Here is a 19,673-nt window from a genome sequence, read left to right as displayed (position 1 = left end):
TATATAAAGATTTACATAGAGTCTATGGGTGAACCAGTCAGCTGAAAGGTACTCCACACACCTGTGACTGCCCTCCTGCACACATGGCTGCATGTCAAAGGCTACTGGTGTTCTTTAAAGCCTCCCTGAACTCCCCGCTTGGGTACAACATGTTTCTGGAGTAAAGTTGACCCACCACAGAGAAGTTTATGAAACATTCTCCAAACACTGTGCTCTCTCTCCTCTCTCCACCATGACACATTGCTTCACTGACGTTTGAGGTCAGGGATGGGTTTTCATTCACAGAGGTCGGACTCAAAGTCCTCTGCATCCGGACTTTTCTGGAAACTCCTGATGCTTTCAGCACATTCTAGTTGTGCAGCTTAATCTAAAACCCAGGCTGGATTTTCTGTCATCCATTCATCATTTCTGTGTGTTTGAACATGTAGACCAATGATATTCAATCTTACAGCATCGCGGGACAAATCTGGCCCCCATTAGGGTGCTAGGTGGTTTTCCCAACAATTTCTAATACACAATAAAAATAATACAATAAATATAATATTATATGTTTAGTATACAGAAGGTAACAGAATGCATAAAACAGCATCAAATGGGAGCCTGTTTGTCAAAAAAGTGCCAGTGGAGGAATTCACACAAGGTCCTAGCTAAGCCCCTAATGTCCAAAAATCCAAGGGATGTCCTAAAATCCAAACTTCCAAAAAATCAGAGACATCCTAAAATCCTAGAAATGTACTGAACATCCTTGAAATGTCCAAAAATGAGAAAAACATCCTGAAATCCTTGTAATGTCCTAAAATCTTAAAAACATCCAAAAATGCCCCAAACATCCTAAAATTCTAAAAACATCCTATAATCTCAGAAATGTGCTAAATATCCTTGAAATGTCTTAAAATCCTGGAAACATCCTTAAATCTGAGACATCCTAAAATCGGAGAAACGTCCTATAATTCTAAGAAACATCCTAAAATCGGGGAAACATCTTAAAATCCTAGAAACATCCTAAAATGACAGATATTTGCTAAACATCCTTGAAATGTCCTAAAATCCTAGAAACATCCTACAAAGTCATCAGAAAAATATCCTAAAATCCTAAAAATGTCTGAAAATCCCAGAAACCGCCTTAAGTCCTAGAAACATGTATGAGGCTGCTGTGACTGGCCCCTGCCTCCTGTCATTTTGCAAAAGTGGCCCCCAAGTAAAGCAAGCTGGATATCACTGATGTAGACAAACAGAATGAATGACAGCACTGCATCCTTTTGAAAATGCTTTATTAATCTACTTTATCACTATAAATATAACAATACAGAACAAGCTTCTTTTTTTAAACAAACCTTCAGATAGAAAACAGTCTGCATAGGTCTACAAAGGTATAGCAAAGGGCACATATTGGCAATAAGGCACACACTAAGAAAAGTTTAAATGGTAACACCTATGTTAAACTAGGCATATGTGGGCCCACACGGCTGACACAGGGAGCACGAGTTCATCCTGCCGCTGTAAGTGTGGGTGAAATGCAGGCGATAGAAAGTAAAGCAGGTGTTTAGAGTGGGAGGCAGAACCACAGGGACTCAGGTTCCTGCCATCTAACACACGGATGGCTGTTAAATCACAATCAGACCTTTAACAGTTTGGCAAAAACTGACAGAGTTGCAACACCAGCAGCTCAAAGTGCCAATGGGTTGTCACTCAGCAGTGGACCAGTTGTAGTTATTTGTCAAAACTAATCGAATGTAGCTAAACAAGAAGGCCTTTGTGTTCCCACTCATGACAGCAAATCCAGTACAAAATAGCAAACAGAATATTACACATAACAAAAACACGATAACCTTGAATTTTTTAAAAACTATTGGACACTTTGGCAAAAAAAAGAAAACAAATCCTCTACTTTTGTTACTCTGACTTTTCATCCCTAAAAAGGTGTACATAAAGAAAAGAAATATGTTTTAGAATATATTATACCTTTTCCTCTCACTTCATAGACAAAACACGTAATGCATATATTAAATATATCCTGACTTATTGTCATCATACAAGAAAATAATAAAAGCAGTTATCAGCAGTTTGCTTTCTACGTCCAGTTTCAGAGGAGAGAGAAGTGGCAAAATGTAGATGATGGAGTGAAATGAGACAAATACTTTTGTTTTGTTTTTTTTTTGCTGTCAATCATCAGACTTTTCATTTGGACATAAAACTTCAGCATGATTCAGGCCATCCTTTAATGCATAGTGTTCACTGTAAAATAAACTTGACTGACTAAAGTTGACTTGCCTTTTCAAATTCAGTCAACATAAAAATTTAAGGCAACCTGCAAAAAAGTTTATTTTTAATGTTTTGTATGTGAAAAATGTAATTTTTTTTTTTTTTTTAGATAATGGAAAATTAAAAAAGAATCTCTTTAAACAGAGAATAAAACCATTTAGATGGAAAATTTAAAAACTACCAGAGCTGGTTTACAAATACAAATGTTTTGCAGTCTCTTATGTAAAGACGGCTGACTTGGAGTGTGACGTCATGATCGGCAGCTGTTTGCTTTCGATATGTTTGTGTGTTGTATGCATGGCTACTTGTATATTTCAGCGTGAGGTATTGCTCCAGTTATTCCCAAGTCCAAACTTGTTTTCAACACACTGCAGAAGTTTAAAAAGTGCCTTTAAACATTCACAAGGGGTATTTGTATGCTTTATCTGCATTTAAAAACTCTGCCACACATAACAGTAATGGAGAAACGCCCAAACCGGCACTGTTCACACATGAATCCATGCTCAGCATTCAAAATCTCTCCTTCTGAAAGTTGCAATCTCTTGCCTTTTATAAATAAGTGCACCTCAGTCAAGCACAGTTTGGAGGACGAGAAATAAAGAGCAGGCAGACGTACGGAGTGTTACTGCAGGAGCGTTCAGAGAAGAGACTACAGGAGAGAGGTAGCCTTGTCACATCTGACTGCAGAGACTGAGACATACATGTCTCACCACAACACAGTAATACCACAAATCATCAGAAATATGAGTGGAGGAGACTCCAGTGCTTTGCACAGATGTGAGTCTGTCCTCTTTGTGCCAGCCACAGGGGCTCCAAATAGTAATGAAAGGCACAGTGAAAAGCACAAGGTAGCACATACAGGTGTAAGGCACTGCAGCCAGGCACAGACAATCTAGGTGAATGGAGTGTATATAGCCTTAAAGGGATAACTCAGAGTTTTTGGAGCGGGGCTGTACAAGGTACTTATGCATAGTCGGTGTATTGAAAACAGTAAATGTCAGTTGGCAGGCTGGAGGCTGACATAAACGTTGAGAAAAGTGCTGCTGTGGATGGATGCCAACAGCAAAACTTATTTTAGCTACCTAAAAAAGTCCCATCAAAAAATATATTTAATTAATATCAGTTTAAGCATACATTATTATATTGAGAGTATTTTTATTGGTTCCAGTTCACCATCTATGTTCTCGTCAAAGCCACCAGACTCCATCGAGAAAAACAGTAATTTTAGCTCACTGAACACAGGAGCTGCTGGTGTACCGGTGCCTCAAACAGTTCATCGTCTGTGTTATTATGTGACTTTGGTGAATCAAAACCAACATTTAGAACACCAGCTCGTTTTTCTCAATGGAGTCTGGCTTTGAAGACAGCGATATGACTTCAGCTCTCCTGCTGGAAATCCTTTTTGACATTAAGGTTAAGAAGAGAAAAAACTCTCTATATCGTGTTCACTTAAATTCATATTGATTTTTTTAGGTGAGACTTTACTGAGGTGGTTAAAATACATTTTGTTGCTGGCCCCCATCCACAGCAGTAGATTGCTAAGCATGTCAGACTGCTTCTCCAAACTGGGTGCGTGTGGACTGACATTAACTGTTTGTAATAAACTGTCTATGGATGTGTACCCCATGCAACCCCACTTAAAAAAACCTGAATTATCCCTTTAAGTTTTTTTTTTTTTGGTTAGCATTGGCAAATGCAGGAGCACTTTAAGTGGCAGAGTTGTCTGGCCCACACAGGAAAAATCGCCTCTCATTTCTGTCCATATTTGTTCACCTGTCAAGAGTCAAAAAAAAATCAAAAACACAATAATAAAGACACATACATAAAAGAGAAAATAGAAGAACTAACATCTGTTCAGTCTGAGTCCCCTGTCAGCGCAGTTTCTGAGGATGGGAAACATCTCCACATATACGGTGTCGATGTCTGCCAGGCTTACACATTAATCCAAAACATTTCCAGTTTTCTTTGTTCCCCAGGGAATCTCCACAGTAATATTACTTAGCTGGCAACTTTCTCTTCAAACAAACCAAGATAATATGTTTCCAAACATTAAAGAACAAGCAAACTAATTAAAAGCAAATAAACACTTAGAAACCTTCATTTAAAACAACCAAATACACAAATAAAACTAAAAAATAAAACCAAAAAGTACCAAACAGGCATGTTTGAAGCTTACACATTCAACCAGCACGGACGGACAGCATCACCTACAGCATGTCAAATTGGCTAAAATACTATATATTAATGAAAACAAAACATTAGTAGATCCAAACATCTTCAGTGGCATTCTCTCTTGTCAGTAGTTCCTGTTGTACTTTTACTTTTTTGCAATTCTTTCTTTTTGCCCCCCGTTGTTAAAAAAAGTTGACAGTGTGAAGGTTTATCTTTCCTGCTTCAGAGGACAAATATCACTCCATTATTAAGAGAAACCTACAGAGAATAAAACCTTAAATATACCTTCTCTTCATAAATACTTGAATGTACCTTCAGTGTTTCTGTTGCCATAGCAACAAGGTGGTGGGGGTCAGAGACACAGAGAGAGAGTGAGACAGAGAGATGGATGTTGTTATGAGTTAATGCTTATTGTTTCGGGATGATTGTCACCACATACAGGTAGGGCTCCTCAGTAAGTGGACTACAGTGATGCTGTATAACTTTGCATTGTGTCCAACAGACACTGAGGCGCGACAGATGTGCGATGTCATTATTTGTCTGTTTTTTCCTTCCTGTAGAGCTTTTGGATGGTCACAAATTCAAGTGATGTAGATGGGATAGACATGGTGGTTCAGTCTCAGGCAGGGGGATAACCTTTTTTTTTTCGTGGTCTGCCCCTCAGAATCAATATGTCTGGTAGACATCATGGATTGGCAGCTGGAAGGCGGTGGCAGGGAACGCCTGTGGCACCGCATAGCCTGCGTAACCCCCGTATGCTGCAGCCGCCACCGCTGCGTTCTTCTGCAGAGCGGCCAGAGCTGCTGTGTTGGCAGCGTAGTTTGTGATGGGCACGTATCCTGCTCCGTACAGGCCACCAGCTGCTGGGATACGCTGTACGTTATGGGCCATGGCATAGACGGGAGTGATGGGACGGCCCTGGGAAATGCAGGAGAAAGAGGTAGAGGACTGTGGTTAATAAATGGATTTCTAAAGCACTGAGTGCATTCATTGTACATTCATTGAATGAATGCATTCAGTTGAGAACTAAATGCATTAATTCTCAACTTTCTCCTTGAAAAGTCCAACATAAAGTTCCAAGAGTACAAATGTGAATTATGGTCATATAATCAGTGGTGAAATGCAGGGGCGTACTGGGGTCCTCACTGGGGTGGACACAGGGGGACACGTCCCCTGCACTTACTCTAAAGGCAGTACTGAAGCTCTCTACTTTCTCAGTTGGAAAACTGACCTTTTATCAAAGAGAAAGACAGGAGAAGCTGTCTGTACACGTGTGTTCAATTCTGTAGGTATGGAAGATAGAATTAGAATGAATGGAGATTATGGAAATAAGAAAAACTAAACTAGCTAAAAGAATTTCTAAAATCTGTGTAAAATTATTAAAATTGGTAACAGAATCTACTGTATATTGGAGTAGGCATCTTGTTAAAACATTGTCAGAGGAGATACATTTTGAAACCTTTCGCTCCTATACGGTTTAATGCAGTTTAACCTGTAGTTAGTTTTAGGACAGTTGGAAATATGAGCAGCTGTGGCTCAGAGGTAGAGCGGGTTCACAGTCGCTAATTCCTAGGGTATCATGCAAACTGTTGTGCATGGATTTTCGTAGGATATCATACAAACTGGTCTATAGGTATGTTGAACAGCGTGATAGTAAAATGCAGTGGAGTCAGCTTTATGAGAGAGGTGGTGCAAAATGCTGTGTGATGCTGTACCAGTGGGTTACTGATTACTGAATCAAACGACTTGTCGAGAGATGGAGCTGGACACTTTAAACCTTAACCAGCATGATCACATTAAAAAAAATGTATGTGTCCATAAAATATATAACAATTTCATAATGCACACCTGGAAAGGTGGAGGGGTGGAGACTGCAGGTAGGACGGTGGCGGCAGCAGCAGTAGCAGTGGTGTGCTCCGGGTGTTGCATGGCCAGAGGGTTGATAAGGTGCTCCACCGTGTGCACCTTCCCCTCCTCCATCAGCTTGGCTGCAGGAGCCGTGCTGAACACTGGGTACTGCCCACCCAGAGTCGGCAATGCCACTGCACATAAAGAGACACAAGAATGAGAGCGTGGATAACAGACGGGGCGACTGCAGGCAGATAAGCAAGAGGTGATTAAGTTACCATTCACAATACAAGAAATAATGGCACACACATGCAGGCATGCTCAAACAGAAATAGGCGTACTCAGATCTGAAGGGAATCTATGACAGAGGTGATCGCTAAAGCAATAAAGGTTGAAGGAAACAATTGAGTTAAGAAGGGAAAAAATAATAAGTTACACAAGTTGGCGTTGGAGTGTGATTCGGATTATGATGGTACTCAACTCTGGATTAACCTCAATGCTCCAACACACACACACACACACACACACACACACACACACACACACACAGAGCGAACACAACGTCTGTCATTGTTTCAGATGGACAAAAGTCTTTTCAATCTGGTGGTGATCCTGTGATTCCACACAGTCCGGGACTAAGACCGAGCTCCAGATTGGGGTCAAATCGTTTCAGCAGGAGCATCAAGAAGGTCCACTTTAATAAATGGACCTTTGATGACCAAATACAATATACGTTATACTGACATCAAACAGTTCAATATTAAATTCATGTGGAAAAAACAATCTGTTTGATTGATTTCTCCTGTGTTTAGTCATAAACTTGAAGATTAAAGAATAATACCAGTGTGTGTATCATTATTTTACATTTTCAACATTTAAATTAAGATGATCCACCCACATAAACAGGAGGCTTTTTTCTGTTTTGTTAATATGTGAGTTGAGTCTTTTTGTTTCACTGGTAACAATGCATTTTCATTTCCTTCTGCCTGATGTCGGGAAAGAAGGAAGAAAGAACCAGGAAATAATCCTTTAAAAAGAAGCCACTTTACAATTTCACTGCCATATTATTATATTCTATTATATGCTGGGGCAGCAGCTGATTACAGCCCAAGTTTTACAATTTAGAGGTCATAATTACAAAACAAAACAAAGATTATACTTGTAGACTACATTTATACTGCAGTAGATTGGCTATAACTGTACATTACACTGGTATTATCTTTTACATGATCAGAGTAGAGTAGGCAAGATAGAAAAGAGATAATTATTCTACAGTTTGTGAGTTTAGTTTTGCATTTCAACTCTGTTCTTGACTGAAAGTGTTTTAACCACTAAAAAAGCTAAAGCAGCTGCTTCTACAGAGAATTAAAAAGGTCAAAAATAGCGTCATACCTTGGATGGAAAATATAATCTTTTATGACACACATATTTGTTTACTGTCAGCCAACCTTTCAGTAAGAATTGGAGTTGAGTGCATGTGTAAAAGGAGATTGTGGAAGTACTGGTCTCCACATAACAATGGCCATGTTTAGACAGAGAACAGCACTGCAGTGAAGAAACATGGCTTCTTCAGTTTGATGAAACCGCTGTATTAGGGGTGCCAAAAACACAGCAAAACAGCCCAATGAACATGGTCATCTGCTTTTTCTACTTTTGCACCAACACAATGTGAAGTGCTGCATTGGCTGATCAAAAATGAAGAGGAAAGAAGATAATGTGATAGATATGCAGAATCTTTTCCAATAGTATTTGAAACCACCATGCAAGGTTTGGCGTCTGATGGCCTTTAAATGTATTTCAAAATACTCTCAAAATTCTGCCCCCAACAACATAACCCCTTGTGTTTCTCAACACAGTGCTGTTTTTGGTCTGAACACTAGGTAAGACAAATTTCTGATATGGAGGAAAAAGGGCAAAGGGAACAAATCATGGCAGTTACTTTCTGGTCATGCTAGAAAGGACAGACATTTAGTGTCTTTATTTAAGAGAAAGGAAGTCCTTTTGTGCCTGACCATCCAGCAACAACCAGTTTTGATTTATGAAATGTTCCACAAACCACCAGAGAGTGACAGGAAATTATGAGCTGGAAGGTTTAGTAAAGGCGTTTGAGATGGGCAAGGATATGGATGGATATATCTATGTCACTGACTTGTGCCAGGTTTGATGCCAACGGGGTTGACGGAGGCAGCGAGCTCCAGACTGGGCATCAGCTCATAGGGCTTTTCGGGCTGCTTGGTCTTGCCCTCATGGTAGCGGCTGTAGATGCCACGACCGGCAGAGTAACCCCCCAGGTACGACCCCCGTGGTCCAGGGGTACGGTTACCTGCAGCAGCACGACCACGACCTCGCACAGTACCTGCTTAAAATACAATTAAAGTAATATGATGTCAGGGGTTGTGGTTTAGGACTTGGGGAGTAGGGGCAAACTGTACTAAGAGTTGTGTAGGCTGACATTAAGGTGAGATTTTATGATAGGATAAGAACTTCTTCGAAAGTTCTTCTCAAGATATCAGGACTGGGGTAGCAAGAAGAGTCCTTTAGTTCCAGTTGCTTCTGGAAATTTCTCAACGATATCTGTTTGAGGTCAGGATTTTTTGGAGTTATTTGGGTCCTTTGGAGACTCTTAAATAGTTATCCAAGTTCATGGCACTAAGGTATTTTTAGACATTGTGTCCTTAGCGTTGTTGTGATCTCTGTGATAACCCAGCATGAAATGGGAGGTGACAGCACAGTGGGAAAAGGATGGTGTTAGAAAACATATAATTTGTCACATGGTAAGAAAGCTCATTGTTCATTGAAGGAATGAGTAGGAATAAGGATGTGAGAGATTACCATTGTTCTGTATCATTGGGGATCCTTTGGAGAGAAAACCAAAACACAATGATTGTTGAAAGTCAAATAGATTATCCTGCTACCACCCAAAGACCATATACAATCAATCATCAAAGGTAATGGGATTAGCATTCATTGGTCCATCACCTTGTTTTGTCTTTGCCTTTAACGAGTCTCTGATTTTTAGCCACAACACCTCATCAAGTTAAGATTTTAAAACTTTTGTCAAATGAAATTCTACTCATCAAAGATTAAATCATTATTATCTTAGTCATCATGACCATTTAGAAATCATAGTTCCCTACTGATGGAGTGTGTTTGTCATTGTTCCTACAACAGTGTCATTTTAAGATCTTTAGCACAACATTGGCCAGTACAGTTTCTGCTGTGGCCAACATTTACAAAAATAGATGGCTGTCAGAGAAATACTGTGGCTTTTGCAACTGATCATTATTGGCACAAAAGCAGTAAGAATAAATTCTAACCTTTGACGAAATAGTCCCTGTTGGGTCCAATGAGAGTGTTGTAGGGATAACCATAGTAGGCCAATGTGTAGGGATCACACTGGTAGACGTAGTTTTGCTGAGTAGGCTCTGGAGTGGCAGAAGCACCCTTGGAGGCCTTCTGACGTGAGTACTGCTCTTTATCTACTGGCTTGGCGAGTGTCACCTCGATGCAAGACCCTTCCACCTCTGTGCCGTTGAGGTGGTCCATGGCCATGACAGCATCGTCTCGGGAGGTGAAGTGGACGAAGGCGTAGTCACGGATTTTCTTCACACGTTCGACACATCCAGGATTCCACTGACTGAATACCTGGTTGATGAAGAAAATAAGTGATTGGTTAGAAATGGGAGGCTATAGCACCTCTTCCTGCAAAGCATGAATCATGAAACGTCTAAACTGAACAGTCAGCCAGTCCTACCTGTCTGATTGTCTCCTCGCTGGTCTCCATCATAAGATTCCTGACGTAGAGGATCTTCACTGTCTCCATGACGTCTTCGTCCACATCAATCTCTGGTTCAGCCCAGTCCACTGCAATCTGGTGGCCCCAAAGCTGAATACGTCCAGGCATCAACTTCCTGCGAGCCATGGCAGCTGCACGGTGTGACTCATACTCTACAAAGGCAAAGCCTCTGTTTTTCATCTTGTCTGCAGCGCTGGCATAAACTATCACATCCAGTACCCCTTCCGTCACCTTGGAGACCTCCTCCAGGATCTCCTCACGCTTTTTGGTTTTGGGGATGCCACCAATGAAAAGACGGCAGTTGTCCACAGAGGAGCAGACTCCCAGCAGCCGCCCGGGCCGCACCTCATAGTTGTTGAGCTCACGCACAGCACGCTTGGCCTCATGTTTCTCTGTGTACATCACAAATGCGTACCCTCTGTTCTTCCCGTCAAAGTCCATCATCAGCCGCATCTCATAGATGCGTCCAACGGACTCAAACACTGGGACCAGCTCATCCTCGTAAACGTCCCTTGGGATCTTGCCCACAAAAATTTCACATCCCCGTGGTGGAGACTGAGCATTCCAACCAGGAGGAGGGCCGTATTTACGCTGACCATTTTCCTGGACCATACTGTAGCCAGTGCGCTCCATCAGGGACACCAGTGCGGCCTCATTTGGAGCACCTGCAACACCTTCAGGGATGTTGATCTGTCCATGATAGGCACCAGCTGGTTTGGAGGGTTTGGCAGGGGCAGCGTTATTGCTCATGGTTGAGGAGGAAGCAGGATCTTCGGCTGTCATTCTGACAAAACCATCCAATCAGATCTGGGGCCTGCAGAGTACAAAGAGAGACATGCCTATCAAATTACAGTACCAACCAACTGCTGTCCAAGAAGAAACAGGAAACACAAGAAGAAAGAAAAATAAGAAAAACATGCTAATGTTGAGAAGCTGCCTTTAAAAACATGTCTGTACCAACAAAAACCCAAAATTTGCCTTCTTGTTTGAAGAGAATTATCCTAAATTTGTGGGCATAATCACATGCAGGATTACCTTAAGAACAAACTAACCAAGGCACATAATGTGACTCAGACAGTACGATGAAAATACAGCATCTATAAATCCCCAGCGCACCTTCCCCTATCAGTGGTTTTACAACCTTGTTTTGTTGAACTCCGCAGATCCCTTGCTGACCTCTGACCCCTATCAGAGAGAATGAAGGGCTGTAAACCCTGAAACCTCCAGCTAAAGGTTCACTGAGTATGACTAGGTCACATGGTCATTGTATGTGTGTGTATGTGTGTGTGTGTGTGTGTCAGCAGTAAGTTAGACCAGTTGGAGTTAAGCTATATGAGGAATTTTGTGTAAAATGACCCCACTGGCCCCATGCTTTGACAAAAGGCTGTGCACATTTATCTATACTACACATAAACCTGTTGCACACTCACCAGAAGAGGGTGCTGGACTTTCAACTTCTTTATCATGAATGCTATAAAAGTGTCAGGGTGCAGCTTTTGTGTGTGTGTGTGTGTGTGTTTCTGAGTTTGCACCACTTCATTAAGGGCTGCAGCCCTATAAGAGGAACAGAGAATAATCAGAAATCGGCTTCCCAAGCATAAACCTCTTACTCTGTTATTTTCCAACACTGCCAGCATTCAAAATGGAAAAATCCACAGCGTTTTAAATCCCCAAATCCCATGCAGCGGACAACACTGAGGCAACCAATCACAGCAGACTACAAAGCAAACTAGTTTTTGTCAGACTCAACGTCATAAGCAAACAGGCCAAATAAAAAACAACCTTTTGCGAGTTAGGCTGTGTGTGTGTGTGTGTGTGTGTGTGTGTGTGTGTGTGTGTGTTTGTGCGTCACAATATTGCTTGGACTTTGATTGAAATAGGTGAGGCAGTCAACACAGGTAAAACACTACTAAGCCAAGCAACCATGACAACGCACACAGTCATTTGACTTGACTCGATATCCCACTCTCTCCTACACATGAACACACACACACACACACACACACACACTCTGTTCACTTGTTACTTCACCCAAGGCTGGTGGGCTTAGAATTACCTGCAAATTAGCAGACACTACATCAACAGAGGAAGGAAAATGATGCAAATCTCAGCTTTGTGGAAACAAATGCTTTAAATATTATGTTTCTGGCAAATGTAAACAATTCATTCATTTATTCATTTTAACAGAGGAAAACAAAATGGCAAACAACAAGAGTAAGAGAACTGGATGTTGTTTCCTGCTTCTATCTTTATCCAGTGGTTGGTTGCTGCATGCTGACATAGGTCAAGATGACATCAGATTACAAAAAACACTTTGCAGAGACGCATTCTGATTCTGCTGAGCAAGGATGCAGTTCCCTTTACTGCAGTAAAACATAAAGAAAGCATCCATCAAGGTTTTCCCCAAAAGCCTGATACATATGTAACAGCTTTTAAATGACTTGTGTCTGCGCTACTTCCACAGCTTGACCTCTGTTCCTCCTATCGTGTGAAGTGCTAACATGACTCCATCTCTTATCAGCCTTATCTCACCAGACTGATGACAAAGGGAGGACAATATTCACTCTGGGAGTTCTGCTCAGTGATAAAAATAAGCTATGTGACACTGTGAGGTCGACACTGTCTAACAGTATGCTGGAGTCAATTTAGGGCTCTTTTAAAAAAACTTCTTGAAAGAAGTATTTCACTGGTGGATAGAGGATAGAAACTAGTTGGTTGCTGCAATAGAAAGGTGAAAATACTTTTAACATTTGTTCTACATAAGCAGATAAAACTGAGGAAAAAGGCTTTGGCATTCACTTTTCCTTAACAAGTACAAATAGAGCTAGGACATGGTTATTGTTTTGTGAGACTTAAGTCATTGCACTCAAGTCTCAAGTCCCAAGTCAAGACAAGCAAGTCTGGCTGGGAATGAACAGAATTAACGTTAGTGTGTTCAGAAAATGAAGGGAAAATGATAAGATTTGTGGAACACTTTTTAAATAACAAACTTTGCAATTTTAGGCCTTGGGTAGAGGTATTAAATACAAGTCCAAGAGAAGTCATGAGTCATTGATATAAAAGTTCAAGTCTTTTTCAATTTTGTCAAGTTGAGTTCAAAGTCATGAAATTTATGACTGGAGTCAGGTCAAAACCTCTGGGTAAAAACCCTACAAGTACCAAAATGCACTGTGCAGCACCAGACCAATAAACCCTCCTCCAGGTGGGTGATGTCATTCACACTGGTTTTGGCTTATCTACAAACAATATGGTGTCCGGCTGGTAAGAATCAATCTCCTATTACAGCTAAGCAGTGCACTAAAATATGTTTCTGAAAACATCTTAGTCTAGAAATGTGCAACACAGAAACACAACCGTGGTTTATATAGATCTTGGCCCTGGCAAGACGGAGGGATGTTTAACACAGTCCATTTACATATTCTACCAGCGTCGTTACAAAGCTGGTTGTCAAAGAGTTCAAATGTCCCTTTAACTGGATGTTTTGTGTACGGCAAAAATTCGATATATTCAGTGTTTAGTCTCAGCGTGGGGGAAACTTACTTCCTGCTTTTGACCACTTGAGATATTCCTAACTTCCTCAGTGCGGACCACTGTTGTGCTGAGGTTTTCCTTTCTTACGAGAGAGTCAGGAAATCACAGCACTCAGTGTGTGCCAGAGGCGAAGCGAAACTCAGATGGTCTGTTCCCTTGCATAATATTAAGAACATGAGAATAGTGAGTGAGTGTGTGTGTGTGTGAGAGAGAGAGAGACAGAGAGAGAGAGAGTGAGAGAAAACTGAGGCAGCAGCAGGTAGATGATTAACCGTGACAAACACAAATCACAGGTTTTACTCACAGAGAACGTAAAGGTTTACAGTTGACAGTAAACTCAGTTATTAAGAAACTAGACTGTTAGAAAGTTCTGACAGCTTCTGTGTGATTCTTTTATCCCGATTTTGTTGCAGCAGAACAGGAACCCCTTACAGCTATTAGTTAACCCTTTGAAACCTGGGCTAACTGGCTTGTTCTTTTCCAAAACGTGAGGAAGGCAACAAGCATCTTAAGAAGCAATGAAGCAGAAATTAGCAAGAAATTAGTAAAAAGGACAAGAAAATTACCTGAAGATTATAACCCTCCCACCCTAAAAAACAATAATAAGAAAAAAAAAAACATAAATCCTAAACAACAACAACAAAACAAAGAGAAAGTTAAAATAAATAACTAAACAAGGAAATCACCTGGAAAAAGGGACTTAAAAAATGTAATAAATCTTTGAAAAAAAATCAACTTCATTAAAATAAATTTCTAAATCTACTTATTTCTTACAATGTGCAGGACATTCCTTGCCAAGGTTCCCATTGACTCTCTCCCATATTTTTGAAAGACATCAAGCTATAAATTTAAAGATTTAAACACTTGTGAAAGTTGTCTCAATGCAAAGTGATGTTGATCCAGGTTTCAAAGAGTTAAACATAATCTACCCAGAGACTCAGAGCTCTGACACAAAGTTCACCTGGTCAGAGGTTGTGAACTCAGAGCAGCACATGGAGGAAAGAGCTGGCTGGCCTGCACACTGCAAAGGAAGTTAGAGAGCGAGGATGTGATTGGGTAACGGTGCCACTCTGTCGGCTCAAAGTGTTCCAGTCATTGCTGCGGAGATTGTCCATTACATTGTGTTTATGATTGATAGAAGCACCTGATTCTCTACGTATTAACAGCAGGTTATTGGGGGCTGGATTGCTTTATGAGCGGACAGAAAGGCTTTTACAGGCTTCCTCCACATCATACCATAAACACAGATCCACTGCTGCTGGCAAATTGTATTCTCGAAGTCACTGACCTGACGTTAAATCAACACTGCTAAAAATGATAACTCTTTCTTGGCTCACCCCACCCTCCCTCAATGGCAAGACGAGTTAATGGAAGTGTACTCAATGGTAAAAATAACAGCAAAACTTCATGTAAGGATGGACAGGTTTTCGATTCTATGGGCTCCTGTAATTACCTGTTTTAGACTACCAAAGTGATAAGGTGCTGAACTGATTACACGGTGAATTTGGCCAAAACTAATAACAATTTCTTCTGATGTATTTTGATTTTGATTTTGTTGTACTAATCTATTTTCTTGAGACTTCTCTATCTGGGAGCACACGTTGCCATGATTATAATAAACATGTTTGTTTTTATTTTTTCTTCTTCTTTCTATTTTCTAAGAAAATAGCAATGTATTATTCAAATTTAAATATAGCTTTTGTAAAAATGAGCATTAAAGGAATAAACACAAACAAACAAAAAAAACATGGCTATGGCGTGTTATTTCTCAGGAGAATTCGCAGATCTTATTTAGACGTTTTTAAGCCAACAAACTTCTCTTTGGCTCCCAATTTATTGCAGATTATGGTGCAAAGAAAACCTGAGTGTGTGTTCAACAGTAAGGAACAATGCGTCTTTTAGTTTGCTGTTCTATCCTGAGTGACACTGATCCTGGAGAAAACAGGCCCAAGGAGGCCGCCATCTTAGCTGTATATGCACACGCACGTGGACACGTCTACCCAGCAGCCCCAAACAACAAGGTCACAAGGCAGCAGAAGAGGATCAATGAAACAGCAACTCTCACAATCCTGCACACAACAAACACCCGATGGACAACATGACAGCAGCTGAGTCATGCAAACACTATTCTAGCCTGCATTCATGTTAAATAATCATCTTAACAAAAGTCTCCAGTTGCAAAAACATGTCTTAGAGGTTTGAAGAATCCCAAAGACAGTTAGAGAGAGGGGGAAGTGAGACTGACGCAAAGCAGAAATCTTGAGGAAGGTATCGCAGCAGAGGGATGTCAATGGAAAAGAGAAGAGGAAGGAGAAGCCGAGAGCGGTCAGATGGGAGGATATAGCTACCCCTGTTGCTTCACAGCGCTCCGCTGCCTCGCCGCCTGCTCTGGGAGTGTTAGTCCACCTCCATGAGAGACAGGTACAGCAGGGCACTGAGCACAGAGGCCAGCCTCCTCTACACACACACACACACACACACACACACACACACACACACACACACACACACACACACACACACACACACACACACACACACACACACACACACACACACACACACACACACAGCCTAAGCTGCAAGCATGAGAGCTGGTGAGGGTGGAGCTAAAGCAGGTACTTTGTGTATGTGTGTGTGTGTATGTGTGTCTGTGGGCGGATCACAGTCGTACTTCTGAGAAACTGTAGTAGGAAGTTTTTAATGTGGGAAATACACACATACACATAAATACCTACATTTTATAAAGTACTGTGATTAAAGGAATACTTCATTCACAAAATGAACATTTGTGTATCAGTTACTCAACCCTGTTATATGTTGAATTCTTGAAGAAAACATTGTTTTTCTCACATGCCTCCACGGTGAACGAAGAACATTCTTCATCAATTGTAGTAAATGGGATCCATGTTTAAGAATAGCAAAACTGCATCTACACATCTGTTTACAAACTCTCTCACAACCTACGTAGCATAATCCAAGTCTCATTTATCCAGTTGTACAATCAGTCCATTCCAAATGCATGATCGATCTTATCAAGATTTTTTCAGTTTTTGGATTCTTTGTTCACCATGAAAAAGCATATTTTCTTCATGAATATAATGTAACACAAGGTGAAAAGGTGATATATAAATGATATACATGTGAGTGAAGTATTCCTTTAAGTACAATTTTGGAGTACTTATGTATTTTTATTTTATGCTTCTTCATACTTACTTTTAAAATTTTTAAATTTTAGTTCACACGCCTTTTTTAAGATTTTCCATTTATACGTTAAGATTATTGGTTAAAAATTAAACTAGTGTTGACCAACATTTTTTTACCTTTGACCTCTTATCTAAAACGCATTCAGTGGAGGCCTTTTCAGATGTCTATGTGTCATTAGCAGTTCCAACAAATAGAGAATTCCTGTCTCATATGGTTTAATTTCAGTAGTTTCATTTATAATTTTTTCTGTAAAAGGCTCTAATATTTCATCTTTGCTAAAGAAAAGCCAATAAGAAAAAGGAAAAAAAACAGATTTGTTTGTTTTTCTCCTCCCATAATCTTCTCATGACTCATGATCTCATGAGCGTACCCCAGCCTCTTGAAGACTGCAATGTCGGCCTCCAATTATTTTGCTAGGGTGGGCCAGTTTTAAGCAATTCTGGTCTGAGCCCCAGGTTGGAAACCACTGGACGAAAATATCTATTTATGAAATAGTTAAAGTGGCTTCACCTCAACCAGCTACAAAAAAAAAAAAATGTTATGTATGCATCAATGCATGATTAACATCACAATCAATCCATAATATCATAAGTAATAATATATCAGACATAGGGGGCATTTCTGTCTGCATCATGAGTACTTTTACAATAATTTATACTTAAAGGAACTGGACATTTATTCTACTACAGATAATTACAGAGACCTGAGCAGCTGTTGCACAAACATACAAATCTTCACTGTAACAAATGAAGACAGATATTAGTGGGATGAGAGGGGCCTGATGGGAAAAGTAGTATTCATGGTTTTTAATGGTTTTGTGCTTAGAGTTGCAGAAATTGGAAAAAACGGCAGGAAACGTTCATATCGGGGGGGGGGTTGGTGAAGAATACTTCCTCATGTTGTTGTCCTTCTCCGAGAGGACATTTGGAAATTTCTGACTGGGAGTTACCACTGCAGTGATTTATGTCATGTCAGCACAAGACTACAACTGTGTGCAAATGTGTGTAATTGGGCATGTGCGTGTGTTTTTTGGTACATAACAACGGCGAACACGTTCCTAGTACAGCTTAACTTAAGCAAACAACACACACCTTCCTGGGCAGTCAAGAGAGCAGATAGAGAGACGGCTGAGGGGAAAACAGCCGTCGCTCGCTCGCAGAGTTTCTGTCTCAAAAACTCAGTGCTGTGAATAGAGCAAGAAGAGAGGGAGTGAGGGAGAAAGAGAGCAGCTGGGGTGAGAGGGAGAGAGAGATGAAAGTCACAGTGTGTGGTCAACAGTGCGCTGAGTTTCAGCTGCTATTGAAACCAGTTCCACTGCTTAACGACTGAGTACACAGCCAAGAAGAAAGTCTATTTAGCATAAAGACTGATGGACAGACATTAAAAGAGATTAAACCTGCATGATAGAGAGCTACATATGGACTGTAACACTTTTAATCAACTACTGATTATAAAATTGTCAAAGGCATCACCTTGACATTGACAGGAGTGAATTGAAAATTAATTAAAACAAAAAGGAGTGGCCAAAAGGTGTGTGTGAAAGTATGTAAAGGTGTGTTATTTTGCATTTGGCACGTATGCAACAGCTAGAAAAGTGCTGCTTGTTGAGGAGCAGGATCGCAGATCAGTAACATCTGGTCTTTTCTTCTAAACCGAGGGGGGTCCGTCCAAATCAAAGATTAACTGTCAGTCATTAGCGAGAGCCAATCAGGAGTCAGACACGCCTCAGAGGCTTCAGGTGTTCTGGTGACCGCACAGTCCATCAGGTCAGCGGTTAATCGTTGAACCCCACAAGTAAAACCATGAAATGGAGGAAAAACATTTTCTGTCTCTCAGTATGTAATAATTGTTCATGGTCACTAAATCATTTGTCAGGCACACAACCAGCCGCTACTTCAGGTTTAATCAGGTTCAGATTTGTTGGTCACTTGTGGTTTTAAGTTTCAGTTCAAGAGAATAAACGCAATGAACTTATGTTGAATGATAAGACTGATGTTCTTCTATATTTTTCTTTTGGTCAACAAATCCCAAAAATAGACGAAAATTAACAATGGGTTAGATGACAGTTGAAGGTGTATAAATCTTTGGGTCACAAATACATATTTACAGCTGGCATTGTTTTCTCCTCTTGAAACTGTGTGTGTCATCATGGCAAAATGTGGTTCTGGTGACACCTTATTGTAGCTGTAACTGCAGCCATTTAGCCGAAGTCTAAATTTGTGTCCGCACACATTCAGTTTAAGTCACAGATTGCTTTTCGATGCTGGAGTGAAATTAATGGTCTCTTGTTTCATTTTGTATAATTGGCTCTGTACATTATTCAAATAGGTAAGAACTGTACTTTCTGGCAAGCATTAATCAAACAGGTGTCAATTTTGCATTTACTGTTTTAAACTAATGATTAATACACATTTTCTGTGCTTTGAGTATCGATGGCAGCAGGACCGAATATGAAGCATCAACTTAAAATGAACTGCAGTGACCACATTCATGGTAATGAGTCGTTTTGGAACAAGTCTATGGCACAGAGATATATGCTATATTATCCTTGTTAGTTGGATCAATCATTTTCTGACAAAAAATGTATTTTATAAATGTAATATCTTCACAGTCAGTATGATGTCTCATGAAAAGTTTTGCACATAAAACCATTCGTATGATAATGGTTAATTGCATTCAATCAACAAGTAACAGTTGTGTACCTAACGTAGCGTAAAGATGTGACATTAAGTATGTGCGTAACTTAAAATAACTCTACATCAATGTTAGGTTTCAAAAAGGACATGTACAGCAGTCTCCTGGGTCAAAGTCCTGTGTGTGTGTTTGACCCTATCACCATCCCAACCACGCCCATATG

General features: G+C 40.4%; 1 protein-coding gene across 16 annotated transcripts in view; it reads right to left on the bottom strand.

Moving 5' to 3' along the window:
* Positions 1-1,254: 1,254 nt before the first annotated feature.
* rbm47 (RNA binding motif protein 47) overlaps positions 1,255-19,673 on the bottom strand; it is a 52,606-nt gene continuing 34,187 nt past the window's right edge. For 10 of the 16 annotated variants that reach the window (XM_088075413.1, XM_088075414.1, XM_042484909.2 and 7 more), the window contains 6 exons: positions 10,037-10,892; positions 9,600-9,927; positions 9,115-9,138; positions 8,432-8,641; positions 6,283-6,476; positions 1,255-5,352 (listed from right to left, as the gene is read on the bottom strand). In XM_088075413.1, coding sequence (XP_087931539.1) covers positions 5,101-5,352; positions 6,283-6,476; positions 8,432-8,641; positions 9,115-9,138; positions 9,600-9,927; positions 10,037-10,861 — 1,833 coding nt within the window. In that variant the 5' untranslated portion in view covers positions 10,862-10,892 and the 3' untranslated portion in view covers positions 1,255-5,100. Of the gene's footprint in view, positions 5,353-6,282; positions 6,477-8,431; positions 8,642-9,114; positions 9,139-9,599; positions 9,928-10,036; positions 10,893-15,957; positions 16,051-19,673 lie in introns of those variants that run through there. The other 6 variants (XM_088075415.1, XM_042484913.2, XM_042484917.2 and 3 more) reach the window with 6 other exon arrangements.

The sequence above is a fragment of the Plectropomus leopardus genome, chromosome 3, assembly GCF_026936395.1.
Source record: "Plectropomus leopardus strain MGB_pleo_1.0 chromosome 3, ASM2693639v1, whole genome shotgun sequence".
Taxonomy (NCBI): Eukaryota; Metazoa; Chordata; class Actinopteri; order Perciformes; family Serranidae; genus Plectropomus; species Plectropomus leopardus.
Note: the sequence above shows the minus strand (reverse complement) of the source record. Positions and strands in the feature narration are given on the sequence as shown.